This window comes from Hyla sarda, chromosome 9 (assembly GCF_029499605.1).
Source record: "Hyla sarda isolate aHylSar1 chromosome 9, aHylSar1.hap1, whole genome shotgun sequence".
Lineage (NCBI taxonomy): Eukaryota > Metazoa > Chordata > Amphibia > Anura > Hylidae > Hyla > Hyla sarda.
In genome coordinates, this window is record NC_079197.1 from 82104824 (window position 1) to 82124588 (window position 19765).

General features: G+C 41.5%; 1 protein-coding gene across 3 annotated transcripts in view; it reads left to right on the plus strand.

Moving 5' to 3' along the window:
• ABCB7 (ATP binding cassette subfamily B member 7) overlaps nt 1-19765 on the plus strand; it is a 194819-nt gene that overhangs the window by 88483 nt on the left and 86571 nt on the right. For all 3 annotated transcript variants that reach the window (XM_056538294.1, XM_056538295.1, XM_056538296.1), the window contains one exon: nt 2876-2995. In XM_056538294.1, the coding sequence (XP_056394269.1) occupies nt 2876-2995 (120 nt within the window). The remainder of the gene's footprint in view (nt 1-2875; nt 2996-19765) is intronic.

Here is a 19765-nt window from a genome sequence, read left to right on the forward strand (position 1 = left end):
AAAAACAAAACATATTTGTTGTTGCCATGTGCACAACTGTCCAAACTATTAAGATAGAACATTAATGATTCTGCATTGGGAATAAGGGATAAGAAGTTTTCCGGTTAGGGGATAAGATGTTTTCCGGCAGAGTACCCCTTTACCACTATGGAATTCCATGAGAGGAATTCTGTGGTGTAAACTTAACATTAGTGTGAGTGGGTCACCGCGAGAATCGTTCACACTGCGGAATTTCAGTGGATGACAATTCCGCTGCTGAAATTGTTCCGCGCAAAGAAAGAACATGTTCATTCTTTGCACGGATTCCGGGAGCACTGCACAGCCGTCAATGGTGATCGCTCAGTGCCCCGTGGGCCCTAGCGCCGAAGTATTTTCGGCAGTGGCCGCCAGATGGAATCTCCGCTCGCAGAATTCTGTGAGCAGAGATTCCACAGTGTGCACGCACCCTAAAGGAAAACTTCATCCCCCCCAATTTTTTTTTTGCCTATATGCCTGGACTGCCAGAATTAAAATAATAAACCTTAACTTACCTTCCGCCACTCCCTTGCCGCTAGAATCAGTCCTCCAGCCCCAGTCATCTACTGGCTTTTGGTGCCCAACACGTCACGCTGCAGCTTTCCCTCCTCGGCCGGTGATGGGCTGTGAGGTAGTGTCATGTAACTGGCCCAGGCCAGATTTTCTTCCTGATGCCAGTGTCTTTTACACGCCACTGCCGCTCAGCCTATCAACGACCGAGACGGGACATTGCGGCGACTGTAATGTGTCTGGCACCAAAAGCCTGAAGGAGACCAGGGCCGGAGGAAGGAAGTCCAGCAGCACTGGAGGAGTGGCTCAATACCCAGGCATGTGTATGTATGTATGTATGTATGTATGTATATATGTGTGTATATATATTAAAGAAAAATTTTCACCAGAGAACTCCTTTAAGTTACAAGTACTGACCTAAAGAATCAAGACAGCATGTCCGTTTCAATTTAACACCCCTAATAGTTTTTTTCATATTCACAGTACAGTATATGAGTATATGTTATGAAACATGGAGGGTGTTATTAGGTCATTTCGAAGAATTACATATACTTTCAGAACAACCACAGATTTTCCAGGAGGAACCTTCTAATGTTTGTTACAACTTTCGCTTGGGGTTTTATTAATGCTGCTCCTCATTTATGTGTAAGTTGTCACCTGGCTCCTTAGCGGGGGTTTCTTCCTTTAAATTGGTTGTACATTTTGAAGGGCTCTTTTAGGAACCTCAGCAATCCACGTTTAGCCTTTAAATATAGTCTTGTGCTCTATAGCTTAATGGACTCATAATGCATGATTACACAACTTCAGAGCCGGCCCTGTTAAATGAAGTGGTGACATTTTACGCGCAATTAAGCAAGCTAGAACAATTCTGCCGCTCTTAGCTGGAAGTTCACTGCAGCCTGTGCTGACAGCATTCCAGTGTATATTGCAGATTATTCATGAAGACGGGAGTGCCTCCTTATCACCAATCATTAGTCCTAGAAATGACGACAAGGGTACACAACAGGCTTTACTGGGATTGGAGCAATGGAAGGGCATCATCACGTTGCCAGTGGAGATGATGCAGCAGGAAGCTGTTGCATAGTTCAGGAACCATTGATGGTGATTCTAGGAGTTTTGTAGGCCACGTGGTCACTGTATTGATTTTGCAGGGTCATCTGTGGAGCCATAGCCTGTGGTGACTGAACTTAACCAAAGGATGGTACTTTTTAGTGTATAATATGATTGGGTATATGCATTTAGTTATTATACTGAAAATAATTTATATATGTTTATTATACAATCTCCTAGTTATCAATCCAGAACTAAGACATAACCATTAAACTGTCATTTACATCAGGACCAGATGACTTGTGTATGGAATTGCATCATCTATTTCCCAATAGATATACGAGGGATAATGGGCCGGGAGTGTTGGATTTAAAGGCGTACTCCACTGGCCACATGTTCCGAACGCTGTTTTCGTGCTGCCATTTTGACCACGCCCCTCGTGATGTCATGGTCATGCCCCTCAATGCAAATCTATGGGAGGCGGCGAGACCCCCCCCTCCCATAGACTTGTATTGAAGGGTGTGGTCATGAATTCACGAGGGGCGTAGCCCAACCCTGGCAACACAAAACAACGTGGCCAGTGGAGTACCCCTTTAAACAAACATACCTATAACTTTGTTGAAAATGAAGGTGTCTAGCTATTGCTCCTTCCCCTTTCTCCATATGAAAACACATGCATGCTTGACCCTAATGAGCATGTGTATAAGGAAGTATAGAAAAATCTGCCAAGCAGCATTTAAAGCTGTATGAACACCTTATGGCACCTTGTACACCATCTCTTTTTATATGCATTTAAAAAGGGGTATGTTTTTCCAGTTATACATGGCCTACCTCATTTTGGCTTACATTTTTGTGCCAAGCAAAATTACAAAGGGTGCAGGCCAAATTGTATCACCACTTTTTTTTTTTTTATTATTCAGTAAAAGGAACTATTGTTCCAAAGTAGAGAAATTGGAAACTGGGGGCATAGAAGGCCTTTTAACATTGTTTAGCATTTAGACATAGTCCTCCGAAAGGAAGAAAAAAATAGTGTAAAATGTCAAAGACCTGATACAAAGCACATTTATGTTGGGTTCTTTAGCATTATGTTGCATTATTCCTCTTTTCTACCAGACCAGAAAAATGAAAATTTTCTGATAAAGGGGCCATCCCCTTCTTACATTCAGCTGATCTTTTGGCAGGGGGTTACTTACTAAAGAACAGTATGATATGTATGCTTTTTATTTATATACTAATAACATTGGTATATAGCTGTATAAAATTAACTAGTACTGTAATATACTTATTTTTCACCCATCAGCTGAAGGAAGTGGATTCAAAGAAAATCTTGAAAGCTATGTTTTCCTATGTGTGGCCAAAAGACCGTCCTGATTTACGAGCGAGAGTTGCCATTTCCCTTGGGCTTTTAGCAGGTGCAAAGGTAAGCAAGCATGTGGCCTTTATCCAGAAAACCATTAATCATGTCCTCTGAGAGGCTAGAATAGTGTCAGCTTGTGGTAGGATGGGATTCTGGTGGGTCATACATATATATATATATATATTTTTTTTTTTTTAACCATTTCACTGGCACAATGTTTTGCCTGCATTGTAAATAACTTTTAACCCCTTAAGGACCAGGGTTTTTTCCGTTTTTGTATTTTCGTTTTTTGCTCCTTGCCAAAACGCTGTTTTGTAACTTTTGGGGGCTTCCGTTTCTACGTAGTACATTTTTTCGGTAAAAATGACACCTTATCTTTATTCTGTAGGTCCATACGATTAAAATGATACCCTACTTATATAGGTTTGATTTTGTCGGACTTCTGGAAAAAATCATAACTACATGCAGGAAAATTAATACGTTTAAAATTGTCATCTTCTGACCCCTATAACTTTTTTATTTTTCCGTGTATGGGGCGGTATGAGGGCTCATTTTTTGCGCCGTGATTTGAAGTTTTTAACGGTACCATTTTTGCATTGATAGGACTTATTGATCGCTTTTTATTCATTTTTAAATTATATAAAAAGTGACCAAAAATGCACTATTTTGGACTTTGGAATTTTTTTGCGCGCACGCCATTGACCGAGCGGTTTAATTAATGATATATTTTTATAATTCGGACATTTCCGCACGCGGTGATACCATATATGTTTATTTTTATTTACACTGTTTTTTTTTTTTTTTTTTTTTTTTTATGGGAAAAGGGGGGTGATTCAAACTTTTAATTGGGGAGGAGTTAAATGATTTTTATTCACTTTTTTTTTCACTTTTTTTTTTGCAGTGTTATAGGTCCCATAGGGACCTATAACACTGCACACACCGATCTTCATCATTGATCACTGGTTTCTCATAGGAAACCAGTGATCGACGATTCTGCCGCATGACTGCTCATGCCTGGATCTCAGGCACTGAGCAGTCATTCGGCGATCGGACAGCGAGGAGGCAGGTAGGGGCCCTCCCGCTGTCCTGTAAGCTGTTCGGGATGCCGCGATTAGCCGCGGCTATCCCGAACAGCCCACTGAGTTAACCGGCAACTTTCGCTTTTAGCCGCGCGGCTCAGCTCTGAGCGCGCGGCTAAAGGGTTAATAGCGCGCGGCGCCGCGATCGGCGCTGTGCGCTATTAGAGGCGGGTCCCGGCTTCACTATGACGCCGGGCCCGCCGTGATATAATGCGGGGTTACCGTGTAACCCCGCGTTATATCAGGAGAGCAGGACCAAGGACGTACCGGTACGTCCTTGGTCCTTAAGGGGTTAAAATCTTCCCTCTTTTTCGCTCCTATGATGTGTGTAAACTCTATAAAACTATAATATTTTGGCCATGTGTTTTTGTCTGTGCTTTATAAACCTGTAAAAATAATTAGGGAAAATGATGAATGTTCTGCAGAAGCATGCTTTACCTGGCAGACAGACTATACCTACTGTAGAGGTGGATTATGGTTTCATATTTTGATATTCAGTAGGCTAGTAAGAAAGGCTAACAATTGGAGGGGAAATGATGCCCTGCTAAACTATTTTATAAGACATACTAGCCAGTATATTAAAATAAATATACATACACTCTCACTGGCCACTTTATTAGGTACACCTGTTCAAATGCTTATTAACGCAACTAGCTAATCAGCCAATCACATGGCAGCAAGTCAAGGCATTTAGGCATGTAGATGTAGTCAACATAACTTGCTGAATTTTAAACTCCGCATCAGAATGGGGCAGAAAGGTGATTTGGTGGCATGGTTGTTGGTACCAAGACAGGCCGGTTTGAGTATTTCAGAAACTGGAATTTTGAAACACAACCCTCTCTAGGATTTATAGAGAATGGTCAAAAATTAAAATTCCCAGTGAGCAGATGTTGTGTGGAAAAAATTGTCTTGTTGATGTCCAAGAAGAATGGTCAGATTAGTTTGAGTTGAGGGAGACAACAGTAACTTAAATAACCACTCGTTACAACCAAGATATACCAAATACCATGTCTGAACAATGAACCTTAAAGCAAATGGGCAATCTCTGAAGCTACAATTCACTCAGGCTCACCAAAACAAGACCATGATAGAGTGGAAGAACATTGCCTGATCTGATTCCAACTACACTATTCAATTGGCAGGGACAGAGGTAAATACCGTATATCACATATCAACCGTTTAAAGCCTCTTAAATCTTAAAGGGGTATTCCAGGCCAAAACTTTTTTTTTTATATATCAACTGGCTCCGGATTAAAAAATCTTAATCCTTCCAATAGTTATTAGCTTCTGAAGTTGAGTTGTTGTTTTCTGTCTAACTGCTCTCTGATGACTCACATCCCGGGAGCTGTGCATTTCCTATGGGGATATTCTCCCATCATGCACAGCTCCCGGGACGTGACATCAGAGCTAATAACTATTGGAAGGATTACGATTTTTTAATAGAAGTAATTTACAAATCTGTTTAACTTTCCGGAGCCAGTTGATATATATAAAAAAAAGGTTTTGCCTGGAATACCCCTTTAATAATGAATAAAAATGTACTGAAAATGAACTGATAAGAATCAGATATTGCTTTTGAATTGTGGTTTAACAGAATTATTTAAAAACACATAATAATCAAACTGACCTGGACAAAAATGATGGTACCTAAACTTAATGGCCCAGATTTATCAAAGTTTGTAGAGCTTATTCTCCCATATATTTGGCACAACGTTGGTGCAACTCCGCTTATTTGAACACGTAGACTTTTTTTACTTTTCACTTTCCATTGCACCCTAATTTATCAACTGTGACCGTCGCAGAATTAGGCACATCTGATTAAAAAGCTCCAGGAATCTACACCAGCTTGAACCTTGCTTATGTTTCTGCTTTTCTGACTACCTGATGACAGATCACACTGCTAACATCCCCACCTTGTCTCCCGCCCGCGCTGCACATCTCCCATCTGTCTGCTACCTGTTGCAAGACTACAACTTCCAGCATGCCCTTACAGTGAGGGCATGCTGGGAGTTTTAGTCTTGTAGCAGGTAGCGAGCGGTTAGGAGACGAGGGGGGATGTAAATCGGTGCCCCCGTCAGGTACCCCCATTAGGGTAGCGGGGATAGAATCAGATGGAGCCTGGCGGCTGCAGAGTGATGCCAGCCCGGGCTCCTTTAACATACCTTGGCGCCATGGAGTTTTTGGAGTCCCTTATGTAATTTCACATTTCCCGCTGGGTCCCGTGGTTGGCTGGGACCAAGCAGCCAATCGCGGGACCCGGCGGGAAATTTGATCTTACAGTAGGGACTAAAACTCTGCGGCTCCGTTATATGTTAAAAGGATCTTGGGCTGGCATCACTCTGCAGCCACCTGGGACTCGTGCAGCAAGGCGGGGAGATGTGTAGGAGCCGTCCCTACCATCCCTCAGTGCTGCGGTACATGCTGATGGATGTCAGGGACAGCTCCTGCACATCTCGCGACCAGGCTGGGGGAGTCCCGGGCGGCTGCAGTATTATGTCAGCCCGAGCTCCCTTTGTACAGCGCCGCAGAGTTTACTGTCATTTCTAATTTCTCACCGGGTCCCGTGACACGGGACCCGCCGGGAAATATGAAATGCAGTGATTTTCTGATCACCGCCGGCCAGGGAGCGGAGCGCCCGCTTCCCTGGCTTGTACGACTACAACTCCCAGCGTGTCCTTACAGTAAGGACATGCTGAGAGGTGTAGTTGTGCGGCGGGGCGGGTGACAAGCTTGTCACCTGCCCTCTGCTGCACAACTACAACTCCCAGCAACTCCAGGGCAAGCTGGGAGTTGTAGTCATGCAGCGGGGGTAGGTGACAAGCTTGTCACTCGCTTGCACATCTCCCGCACCACATGACTACAACTCCCAGCATGTCCTTACTGTAAGGGCATGCTGGGGGTTGTAGTCATGTGGTGTGGGAGATGTGCGGGTGGGTGACAATAAATGTATTAACCTATTTTTCATTTATTTTTTTATTTTTTTTTCTCATTTCAGATCTGTGTATTATGTCGACTACTTCGGATTCGGTGGACTGCATAGATGATCAGCGTTTTTTTTCTTTCTGTTTAATGTTAATAAAATGGTTAACGCAGGCTTGTGGGGGAGTGTTTTTTTTTTTTGGGAATAAATTTATTTTAAACGTGTTGTGTTTTTTATTTTTATTTACTTGACTGGCTTACTAGTGGAAGCTGTCTTATAGACGGAGTCCATTACTAAGTTGGGGCTTAGCAATAGTCACAAAAACAGCTTTCGCTAACTCCCAATTATTAGCCCGGTACCTTCTTCTACAGGGGTGCCTGAAAGAGCCAGTACCAACAGGCCTGGAGCATCAAAATTGGTGCTCCTGGGCCTAGGCGGTAACAGGCTGGCATTATTTAGGCTGGGGAGGGCCAGTAACAATGGTCCTTGCCCACCCTGGTAACATCAGGCTGTTGCTGCTTGGTTGGTATTTAGATGGAAAAAAAAAATAAGTATAGGGTTCCCCCTATTATTCTCAGCCAAATACCAACCAAGCAGCAACAGCCTGACGTTACCAGGATGGGCGAGGACCATTGTTACTGGCCCTCCCCAGCCTAAATAACACCAGCCTGTTACCGCCTAGGCCCAGGAGCACCATTTTTGACACTCCAGGCCTGTTGGTACCAGGGTAATAATTGGGGGTTAGCGCTAGCTGATTTTTGGGCTAACGCTAAGCCCAGTTTAGTAGTGGACTCCACAACACGTTTAAAAAAATGTATTCCAAAAAAACACCCCCCCCCCCCCAAAAGCCCCCGTTTACCATTTTATTAACATTAAACAAAAAAAAAAAAAAAAAAAAAAAAAAACTGGTCACCATAGTCCTCCAAATCTAAAGTAATCCACAGGATACACCGATTTGAAATGAGAAGCAAAAAAAAATTAGTTAGTACAGAAAAAATTGAATAAATACATACTGTATATATAACTCCTTTTTTTTCAAAGCTGCAAATTGATGTTCTGAAGTAATTTATTGTTTTTTTCCTGTGTGTGCTAAAAAAAAGTATTTAAAAGTGATTTATAGTTTTTTGTTTATGTAAGCCAAATCTCCCCCAATATTTTTGCTGCACAACTATTTGAGGCCGTTACTGCAATCCAGGGATTTCTAGAACTCTCAAGAAGACTTCTGCACTTATCTACAGGGATCTTGGCCCACTCTTTATACTGCTTCAGCTGTCTCAGATGTGAAGGATGCCTTCTCCAGACTTTATGTTCAGCTCCTTCCACAGATGTTCAATTAGATTTAGATTATGGCTTATAAAAGGTCACTTCAGAATAGGAATAGTCCACTGTTTTCCTCTTGGTCATTCTTGGGTGTTTCTTGGGTGTTTTTGGCTGTGTGTTTTGGGTCATTATCCTGTTGGAGGACCAAATACTTGCGACTGAAACCAAGCTTCCTGACACTGGACAGCACATTACGCTCCTGAATGCCTTGACAGTCTTGAGATTTCATTGTACACTGTACAGATTCAAGACACCCTGTGCCAAATGTAGCAATGCAGCCCCAAAACATAACTGAGCCTCCTCCATGCTTTACAGTAGACATTTATTTATTTATTTTGGTTTGCTTCAATAATGCATATGCAAACATAGCCAAAAAGCTCCAGTTTTGTCTCGTCTGTCCAAAGGACAAGCCACAAAGCTTCTGGGAGAATGTCCTTTGGACAGGGGAAGCAAAACTGGACCTTCTGGCAAGTCACACCAGCTCTATGTTCACACATAGAAAAAGGAGGATACAAAAAATAAAAGCACTGTACCTATTGTGAAACATAGAGATTTGGTTATATTTTTGGGCTGCTTTGCTGCGTTTGGCACAGGCTGTCTGAAATCTATACAAGGTACAATAAATTACAAGACCATTAAGATATTCTGAAGTAAAATGTGCTGACCAGTGTCAGGATGCTTGGTCTCGGTCATGGGTCCTCAAACAGGATGATGGGCCGAAACACACGGCTAAAAACACCCAAGAGCAAAAACGTCTGTGGAAGGAGCTGAAACCTGCAGTCTGGAGAAGACTACTTCACACTTAAAGGGGTTACCCATCATAAGGTGATTTTAGTATGTACATGGCAGGCAGTAATGGACATGCTTAGGAAGGATCTGCGCTTGTCTTGGGGCTAAATGGCTATGTTGTGAGATTACCATAACACTGTGGCTAGCTTTTTGTGGACTGGTATTTCGTGTTTGACTTTTCTTTTTTTGACTAATCCCACAATTCCATTCTCCTCCCTCCCACACATCAGCCACCCCACCCATTGAAACATAAATGAGCTGCATCCATTCAAATCAGTGTGGTTTTCAATCAGGGTGCCTCCAGCTGTTAAATTAGTTGCAGATTGATCTCTCTCCCACCAAGCGATCCCTCCACCCATTGAAGCAGACAGGCTCCCTGTCATCAGCTGACTAGTGAGTCAGGTCTCGGCCGCATTGCAAGCTGGGAAAAATCTGAGACAACAGTCATTTTGTATGGTGATAAAATAAATATTTGAGTGAAAATCACAGAAGAATTGTGAGAAAACTGTCACACACAGGTACAGACACTATATTATGAACTGCACTAACTTTACAGCCCCTGTAACATAGCCAGATAAAAAAAAAATCCTGGAATACCCCTTTAAGACAGCTGGAGCAAGATCTTATGAAGAGTGGGCCAATATACCTGCAGTCTGGAGTAGACTCCTTCACACCTGAGACATCTGGAGCAGGATCTTATGAAGAGTGGGCCAATATACCTGCAGTCTGGAGTAGACTCCTTCACACCTGAGACATCTGGAGCAGGATTTTATGAGGAGTGGGCCAAGATACCTGCAGTCTATAGAAGACTCCTTCCCACCTGAGACAGCTGGAGTTTGCTTATGAGGAGTGGGCCAATATACCTGCAGTCTGGAGTAGACTCCTTCACACCTGAGACATCTGGAGCAGGATCTTATGAGTAGTGGGTCAAGATACCTGCAGTCTATAGAAGACTCCTTCCCACCTGAGACAGCTGGAGTTTGCTTATGAGGAGTGGGCCAAGATACCTGTAGACAAGTGCAGAAGTCTCATTGAGAGTCATAGAAATCATGCGATTGTAGTGACTGCCTCAAAAGGTTGTGCAACAAAATATTGAATTCAGGGGACCATCATTTTTGTCCAGGCTAGATTTTTTTATTTATTTTTTATTTAAAATGATTCAATTGAACCACAATTCAAAAGCAATGTCTCATTTTGTCTGTTTTACATTATTTTAGGTATCATTGTGGGATTTTCTGTCTTAAATGGAAGGGTAACAACAAATTTGTCCACATAATTTAGATTTATTATTTAAGTACTTTAAGTTTTGTCAAGTTGCTAAAACTAGATATGTCTGTTTCTCACCCTAACAGCTCTCGTAGGGGTTTTCACCTAGCTTTCCTTGACTCCTGAAGAGCTAATCTGGCAGGGAAGGTGGAAGATTGGGGATCTCTCTAAACAGCTTTTGGCTGGGTGACTAGTGTTGTAAAACATGCAATCCTATCAACCATATTGGTTATTACCAAGTTTTTCAGAAACAGATAAGACCTAAGAAATGCCCAAATACAATTCCTAACAACAGATCAGACAGATGACAATAGAATTAAGATCCTAAGGTGATTTTAGAGGGAAATGTTCTTTAAGGATATCCCCGTGCAGATGTTTTAATGTCTGGGTTGTCCATCCTCTTGAGTCAATGTTTTAAATTGGCACAGAATTTGTTAAGATGATGGATGCTCTTATAACAAGCCGCCCTCTTTATGGAGACACATAAAGATGAAGGTGAGACTTTACAAAGATGTTTTTGGCACACAACACATTATCCGGCATCATTGCTTCAGACATAATGGCAGACGGTAGAAAATTGTATGTCCCACAGGTTTGCACTAAACGGCGACGTGATAGGTTACGGTTTCCTTCGAGACTTCCGTCTAAAGGTCCTTGGGATAATGTCAGAATACTGAGGTCCTGAGACTAGAAATGAAATGTCTGGAGCCTTCTCGCTTCTTGTCACTGCATATTGTTTCATGGCTTCCTTTTATTGTATTTTAACAGCTAAGATATTTCCATAATTGTCTGATGTTTACCTCCTGATTGTTCTTATTAAAACCTTTTTTATTGATTCTTTTGAGGTTTTCATAATAGGGCTGCACGATATGGGAAAAAATGTGCAATTGCAATTTTGGGCCTAAATATTGCGATATGCGATGCGATATAATAAAAAAAAAATGGTGAAATCCCCCATTTCATGTCCAATCACCTCCATTTCACATCTACTTACCCATTTTATGCCCACCGCCTTTTTCACATTCTCCTCCCCCGTCACATTCTCCTCCCGTCACATCCCCCCCCCTTGTCACCCCCCCCCCCCTTTGTCACACACCCCTTCCTGTCACATTCTCCCCCCCTGTCACATTCCCCTCCCCCCTTGTCACATTCCCCCCCCCATCACATTCCTCCCCCTTGTCACATTTCCCTCCCCCCCCCTTGTCAAATTCCCCCCCTTCTGTCAAATTCCCCCCCCCCTCCTGTCACATTCCCCTCCCCCTCCTGTCACATTCCCCTCCCCCTCCTGTCACATTCCCCTCCCTCCTCCTGTCACATACTTGTATTGTACTGCAGCAATACACTGGGTTTCCCAGGCGGATTTCAAATCTTCCGTGGGACCCGGGAAACCTAGTGTATTACAGCAGTACAAGACCTTTCCCCATCAGCCAATCAATGGCTTGACACGTGACACCACTGCGGCCAGTGATTGGCTGAAAAGGGAAAGGTCCTACTGTACTAAGAAGAGAGGAAACTCCGTAGCGCACGGAGACGAATCTGCAGGGACCGGGACATGTGAGAAGAAGGTTTTTTTAATTTTTCTCCCTGCGCCCTTAGCTCAGTGTTTTTCTAGCAGGGTGCCTCCAGCTGTTGTGAAACTACTACTCCCAGCATGCCCGGACAGCCTTTGCCGGTCCGGGCATGCTAAGAGTTGTAGTTTTGCAACAACTGGAGGCCCCCTGGTTGGGAAACATTGACTTTTATTATTTAAAATAGTTTTTACCTGCTCTGGCTGGCCCTCGCCACGGAAGCCAGCCCGAGCAGATAATCGCATGTTTTCCCGGGGGGCCGTATCGCCATATTCCAAAAATCGCGATTCGATTGCTTTTGTGATATATCGTGCAGCCCTATTTCATAATGACACCTCACAAACTAACTGCTTCCCATGAGCCCTGATCTAGTATCACTAGTTACTGTACATAGATAGGATAAGATTTGTATGGAAAACTCATTTGGGATTTGTTCTGATTGGCATAATTTTCTTTCTTACATCAGTATAAATTGGGTTTTATCTTTGGCTTATTCTTGGGCAGGAGTAGGCAGCCTTAGAGCGAAGATCGGGCAGAAATCAATTGAGTTGTGACACCTTTTTGTATTTATTTTTATGTTTTTAACATTGCTGAAAAAGTTTATGTAAAAGGCCTAGCAAAAATGGATATAGAGAAATGTGCTCACGTACAGTTACATTTTTAACTGTTTAAAGGGGTTATCCACCATAAGGTGATTTTAGTACGTACCTGGCAGACAGTAATGGGCATGCTTAGGAAGGATCTGCGCTTGTCTTGGGGCTAAATGGCTATGTTGTGAGATTACCATAACTCTGTGGCTAGCTTTTTGTGAACTGTTATTTCCTTTTTGAGTTTTCTTCTCTGCCTACAAATCCCATAATTCCATTTTCCTCCCTCCCACACATCAGCCACCCCACCCATTGAAACATAAATGAGCTGCATCCATTCAAACGACCTGTGGTTTTCAATCAGGGTGTCTACAGCTGTTGCATTAGTTGCAGATTGATCTCTCTCCCACCAAGCGATCCCTCCACCCATTGAAGCAGACAGGCTCCCTGTCATCAGCTGACTAATGAGTCAGGTCTTGGCCGCATTGCAACCTGGGAAAAATCTGAGACAACAGTAATTTTGTATGCTGGTAAAAAATAAATATTGGAGTGAAAATCACAGAAGAATTGTGAGAAAACCGTCACACACAGGTACAGACACTATATTATGGACTACACTAACTTTACAGCCCCTGTAGCATAGTCAAATAAAATAAAACATTTCTGGAATACTTCTTTCATATTTGATTTCTTATGGCAAATAAATAATTTATGTAATTGGCTTCCATTAAAAAAAAAAAAAAAAAAAAAATTATGTTAGTTTTTCAGCTGTATGCTTCCCTTCTTGGCCAGAACACATTCCATCTGGTCAAAATCTCAGATTTTGGTCTCCTGCTTGTAATGGCAGGAGACCAAACTCAGGAAGTGTTTCTCTGCACTGAGCTTGATAGCTGCACAGAGCCTTACTGACATCTGCACAGACTTAAAGCTGAACAGAGCCTCACTGAATGAAGCACAGACTGAAAGCTGCTGCACAGAGCTTGAGGTCTTCTATTCATCACAGCACTGCAGCCATGTGAGGGCGGAAGTGGTCCCCCAGCAGGCTTCAGTGACATCATGCCTGCTGGGAAATGCCCACTTTCTTCTGCTGGACGATTTCACTATGTGAGCAAGAATAAAGCAGGGGTGTGGAATTCCTATCGCCCGACGCCCGGCACATGCAGTTCTGGAGCGCTGGGCAGGTGAATTTTTCTGGCACTTAACCCGGCTTTGGGCAAGCAGGGCCGGACCTGACAAGCACGGAGGCGCTCAGCAGTCTTTGTGGAGTGGGCTCTCGACTCGTGCCAGCTCCATACTCTGCAGCCCCCGGCTGATTTCAGTAGCCGGGGGCCGCCGCTAATAGCCAGCATGTGGCGATCGCCGTGGCTGGCTATTAACCATTTTGATCGCCGCTGTCAAAGCTGACAGCGGCATCTAAAGGGACATGTAAATGCTGGCTAGTGGGGTGGATCTGTCACGTGGCTGTGTCATTGATAGAGCCTGGCTGTACTAGGCTCTATCAATGGAGCGCAGAGCACACGGATCAATGGAGTTCAATAGAACTCTATTGATCTGTATGAGGAATCTGATTCCTCCTAAGTCTAATAAAGTGTACAAAAAAAAAAAAGTTTTAATAAAAGTTTAAAAGACACACATTAACCCTTTCCATGTTAAAAGTTCAAAGCACCCCCTTTTCCTTTATAAAAACATGTAAACATAATAATGACAAACATTTAACCCCTTAAGGACCCGGGCTTTTTCCGTTTTTTCATTTTCAATTTTTCCTCCTTAACTTTAAAAAATCATAACTCTTTAAAATTTTCATCTAAAATTCTATATGATGGCTTATTTTTTGCCTCACTAATTCTACTTTGTAATGACATTAGTAATTATACCCAAAAATCTACGGTGAAATGGGAAAAAAAATCAATGTGCGACAAAATTGATGAAAAAACACTATTTTGTAAGTTTTGGGGGTTTCCGTTTTTACGCAGTACATTTTTCGGCAAAAAATTATACCTTATCTTTATTCTGTAGGTCCATACAGTTAAAATGATACCCTACTTGTATCGGTTTGATTTTGTATCACTTCAGAAAAAAAATCATGAATACATGCAGGAAAATTTATACGTTTAAAATGGTCATCTTCTGACCCCTATAACTTTTTTATTTTTCTGTGTTCAGGGTGCTCATTTTTTGCGCCGTGATCTGAAGTTTTTAGCGGTACCATTTTTGTTCTGATCAGACTTTTTGATCACTTTTTATTCCCTTTTTTTGGTATAAAAAGTGATCAAAAATGCGCTATTTTGGACTTTGAAATTTTTTCCCATTAGAAATGGATCAATCAGTGTTTTCGGCAATTGAATGCTTAAGCCCCGATCTCAGGCTTGAAGCATTCAATCGGCGATCGGACTGCAGGAAGGAAGGTAAGAGACCTTCCTCCTGTAGTACAGCTGTTCGGGATGCCGCGATTAGATGCCGCGATTATACCGCGGCAATCCCGAACAGCTCCCTGTGCTAACCGGCAACTTTCACTTTCGTTTTTAGCCGCGCGGCTCAGCTTTGAGCACGCAGCTAAAGGGTTAATAGCGCGCCTCAGCTTTGAGCACGCAGCTAAAGGGTTAATAGCGCGCAACACCGCGATCAGTGCTGCGCGCTATTAGAGGCGGGTCCCGGCTTCACTATGATGCGTAATTCTACGAACTATTAAAATATGACATTATGTATCCCATACGGTAAATTACGTAAATGTAAAAAAAAAAATAAAAAAAAACACCAAACCCCAGAATTGCAATTTTTATAATATCCCAGAAAAAAAAAAGGTAAAAAGTGATTAAAAAGTCAGATCAATACCAAAATGGTACCGATACAAAAAACAGATTATGGCGCAAAAAATAAGCCCTCATACAGCCTGGTATGCGAAAACATAAAAAAAAAAAAAATGGCAATTAAAAAAATTCAAAAAAGTTGAGAATTTTTTTTAAATTTGTAAAACATGACTGAAATTATACAAATCTGGTATTGCTGTAATCAGGCCGGCCTAACGTATCAAAACATGTTATCTCAACCACAAGGTAAATGTCGTAGAAAAAACCCCCCACTAAATTTGCTTAATTATCTTTTACTATTTCAATTTCACTTCACCGGTTTATCTATATATTTTTTTGTTTCGGAGAATGTTATTGAAAAATGAAAAGGTATCATAATAGTAGGTAGTTATGGCTATTATAGGGCGAGGAGGAAAAAACGAGAGTGTAAAAACGAAAATTGGCCGGACAAGTGGCTCGTCATGAGGGACAAGTAGATTTTGCTCCGTTTTAGTCCCGTGGACAAGTAGTTTTTTATTAAATTTCTACACCCCTGTAAAGGTATGATACAGAGCTTTTTAAAGCTCTGAATTTTTTTCTAAGGATGGGAGAGGTATTAGGAGTAGTTAGGGAACATAGCCGGAGTTAGTTTAGAAAAGTTTATTCTTTTTAATAGATTTAATAGATTGTGTGGAACCAAGTTATGCACACTTGGGCCATGTTCACACGGCATAAAATGTCCTCTTTGAAAACGTGGGTGGACATTACGCACATTTGAATTATCCGGCGAGTGCTAGGACCACTCAGAAATATGCCATCTGATAGACAGCAGTGCATTTTCGAGTGAAATCCACAAAGATAATATACAAGTCTATTCTTTTTGAAGATGACGTAATCAGGTATTCTGTTGCAAATGTCCCTACTGTGTTGATCCAAAGAAAGGCAAAAAATCTGTATGAGGCTGATGCCAATTGCCCCATACCGGGGGTGGGGGCTTCCTGATCAACGACTATCCACATAAATCGAATACATCATCATCTATTACCACATAAATCTATTTTCATCATGGCCACTTCCTCTGGGAGTTCTATAGTCTCTTACAGTTAAATACTCCCTCTCTGTGCAGGCGTACAATCCTTCTTTGCCCTAGATATAGAGGATGCCCCCTTGTTATAGATACAGTCCTGGGTATATATAGATTGTTTTTTTTTTCTCAACTAAATAACCCTATTTTGGTAATTTTCTGTATAATGTCCTCCTCCTATTCCCTGTATTACTCTGGTGTCCATCTTTGAACCCTCTCTAGCTAGGTCTTTCTTGTACACTGGTGCCCAGTACTGTACACAATATTCTATGTGTGGTCTGACTAATGATTTGTACAGTGGTAGAATTATTTCCTTATCGTGGGCATCTATGCCCCTATTGATGCACCCCATGATTTTATTTTGCCCTGGCAGCAGCTGCCCGACACTGATAGCAACAGTTACATTTACTGCCAACTAAAAACCCCAAGTCCTTTTCCATGCCAGTCTTCCCCAATGTTTTCCTATCTAGTACTTAATCCCAGCCTGGATTTCTCCTCCCCATGTTCATAACCTTACATTTATCTGTGTTGAATCTAATTTTCCACTTTTCAGTCCAAACATATCCAACATATCTGTATCTATTTGTAACAGTGCACTGTCCTCTTAGTATCCTCTGCGAAGATTAACACTTTACTATATAAATCCTCTAAATGGTCACCAGTAAATATATTAAAAAGAATTGGACCCAAGACTGACCCCTTTGGTACCCCACTAGTAACAGTCACCCACTCAGAGTAAGTACCATTAATAACCACCCTCTTTCCTATCACTCACTGAGCCAATTACTTACCCACTTACACACATTTTCCCCCAGTCTAAGCAGTCTCCATTTACGTTCCAACCTTTTTTGTGGCATCAAATGCTTTAAGAAAATAAATAGACTGGTCCAGTCTTGAGCTCACCTCCTCATAAAAGCTGATCAGGTTAGTTTGACTGGTCGGATTCCTCATAAACCAATGCTGACATGTGCCAGTCCTGGGGACCAGACCCTGTCACTATAGAGTCGTTAAATATTAGATACAGTGATCCCTCAACTTACAATGGCCTCAACATACAATAGTTTCAACATAAAATGGTCTTTTCTGGACCATTGTAACTTGAAACCAGACTCAACATACAATGCTACAGACAGTCCAGATCTACAAAACGTGACAATGGTTGGAAGAACTGGCGAATTAGAATGGGCATTCACTGGTAAAACTCCTGTATTAAGTGCATGCACTGGCTGGTATCTGGTAGCGCCCCCTACAGTACAGGGAGGTATTACATGTTCTGTACTCTTTACCTGTGCCAGGGTTAGCTGCTCCTTTGGACACCAGGTAAGGGCGGCCCCATTTTACTTTTTAAGAACATTGCGTGTACTGTACAGGACCCTGAAAAAGCTCCTGTCTTCTACATAGACCGTGATTTACAGCTTCCAGCAGATCTTTCTTACTTTTATATGTAAGGATTTGCTTTATCTTTATTAGTTATCTACTTTTTTTTTTTATCCTCACTTTTTCCTATGTTTAGATGACATATTGGTGGCTTCAGAACCAATTACCAGGTTTCCATAAAGTTATGGTCTCAACATACAATGGGTTCAACATACAATGGTCGTCCTCGAACCAATTAACCCGTAAATGTACGTCCTGGTGCGGTGGTACTTAACGCACCAGGACATACATTTACATCCTGTACGTGACCGCGAGCTATCAGCAGCCAGGGACCTGCCGGTAACTGCGCACATCAGTGATCGTGCTGATGTGTGCCATTAACCCCTCAGATTCTGATAAATACAGATCACGGCATCTGCGGCAGTGCGGTCACTAAAATGGATGATCGGATCGCCCACAGTGCTGCCGTGGGGATCCGATCATCCATAATGCCTCCGTCCGTCTCCTGGGGTCTTCTGCTCTGGTCTGAGATCAAGCAGACCAGAGCAGAAGATGACCGATAACATTGATCAGTGCTATGCCCTAGCTATAGCACTGAACAGTATTAGCAATCAATTGCTATAAATAGTCCTGTATGGGGACTATTAAAGTGTAAAAATAAATGTAAAAAAAATCCCTTCCCCCAATAAAAATGTCAATTGTCCCTTTTTCCTGTTTTATCTCCAAAAAGTGTTTAAAAAATAAATAAATCATGTAATAAACATATTTGGTATCACCGCATGCATAAATATCCGAACTATTAAAATATATAATGTTAATGATCCCCTACGGTGAATGGCGTGAATGTAAAAAAAAAAAAAAATCCAAAATTGCTGCTTTTTTGTAACATTTTGTTCCCAAAAAATTGCTAAAGTTACTAAAAGTTTTATATATGCAAATGTAGTATCGATAAAAAGTACAGATCACGGGCCAAAGAATTAGCAATCATACCGCTGCTTTTACAGAAAAATGAAAAAGTTATAAGTCAGGAAAATATAGGGATTTTTAAACATACTAATTTGGTTAAAAAGTTTGCGATTTTTTTAAAAGTGATACAATAATAGAAAAGTATGTAATGATGGGTGTCATTTTAATCATATTGATCCACAGAATAAAGAAAACATGTAATTTTTACCATAAATTGTACATTGTGGAAACTACCTTAAATGTTCCAAAATTTGCAAAATTGCGGTTTTCTTTTCAATTTCCTCACACAAATAGTATTTTTTTTTTGTTGCACCTTACATTTTATGGTAAAATGAGTGATGGCATTACAAAGGATAACTGGTCACGCAAAAAACAAAACCTCATACTCGTCTGTGGATGAAAATATAAGAGTTATAATTTTTTAGAAGGTGAGAAGGAAAAAAACTAAAAACGCAAAAATAAAACTCTTCAGCGATATCGAGCTGCCAGACTATCATGGTGCCTTTTAGATGATTTTCTAAGACTGGTCGAACTTGATGTGAAATAGGGACTAAGTCTGTGCTTGTGCAACTGAATTGCAACTTTTTGACAAAAGTCTAATTTAATAAATTGACCACTGCAAAAACTACAATACAATAGACACCAATGAAGATCAGTCAGTAAAGTGCTCTATCTTGGCTGTGGCAGACTTAGGATAAAGTGTATGATGATGATTGCTACTAGTTTTCATGGAGTTCTCGTCTCACGTTACAATGTTCATCTTGGAACCAATTCATATTGTAAGGGATGATTTTATTATGCTTATTCTCTCCTTTATTTCATCCACCTCTATAGTTTTGAGAAATAACTGCCATTTTATGCTAACAACGTTGGCGCCATATCCGCTACACTTTTTAGGTTAACCTTCCACCCTATGATTACTTGGTTTGAGGAACAATCTCCAGGGATAACAGCAGTTTTAACGTCCATTTCGGTGCAACTCGCGCTAAAAATGATATTGATTTGCCCTTTGTCATTGTGTAGAGTTAAAACACATTCTAGATTGTGTTGTGTGAGGAGTGAGATTATGCAGCTGCCTCGGGCAGCACAAC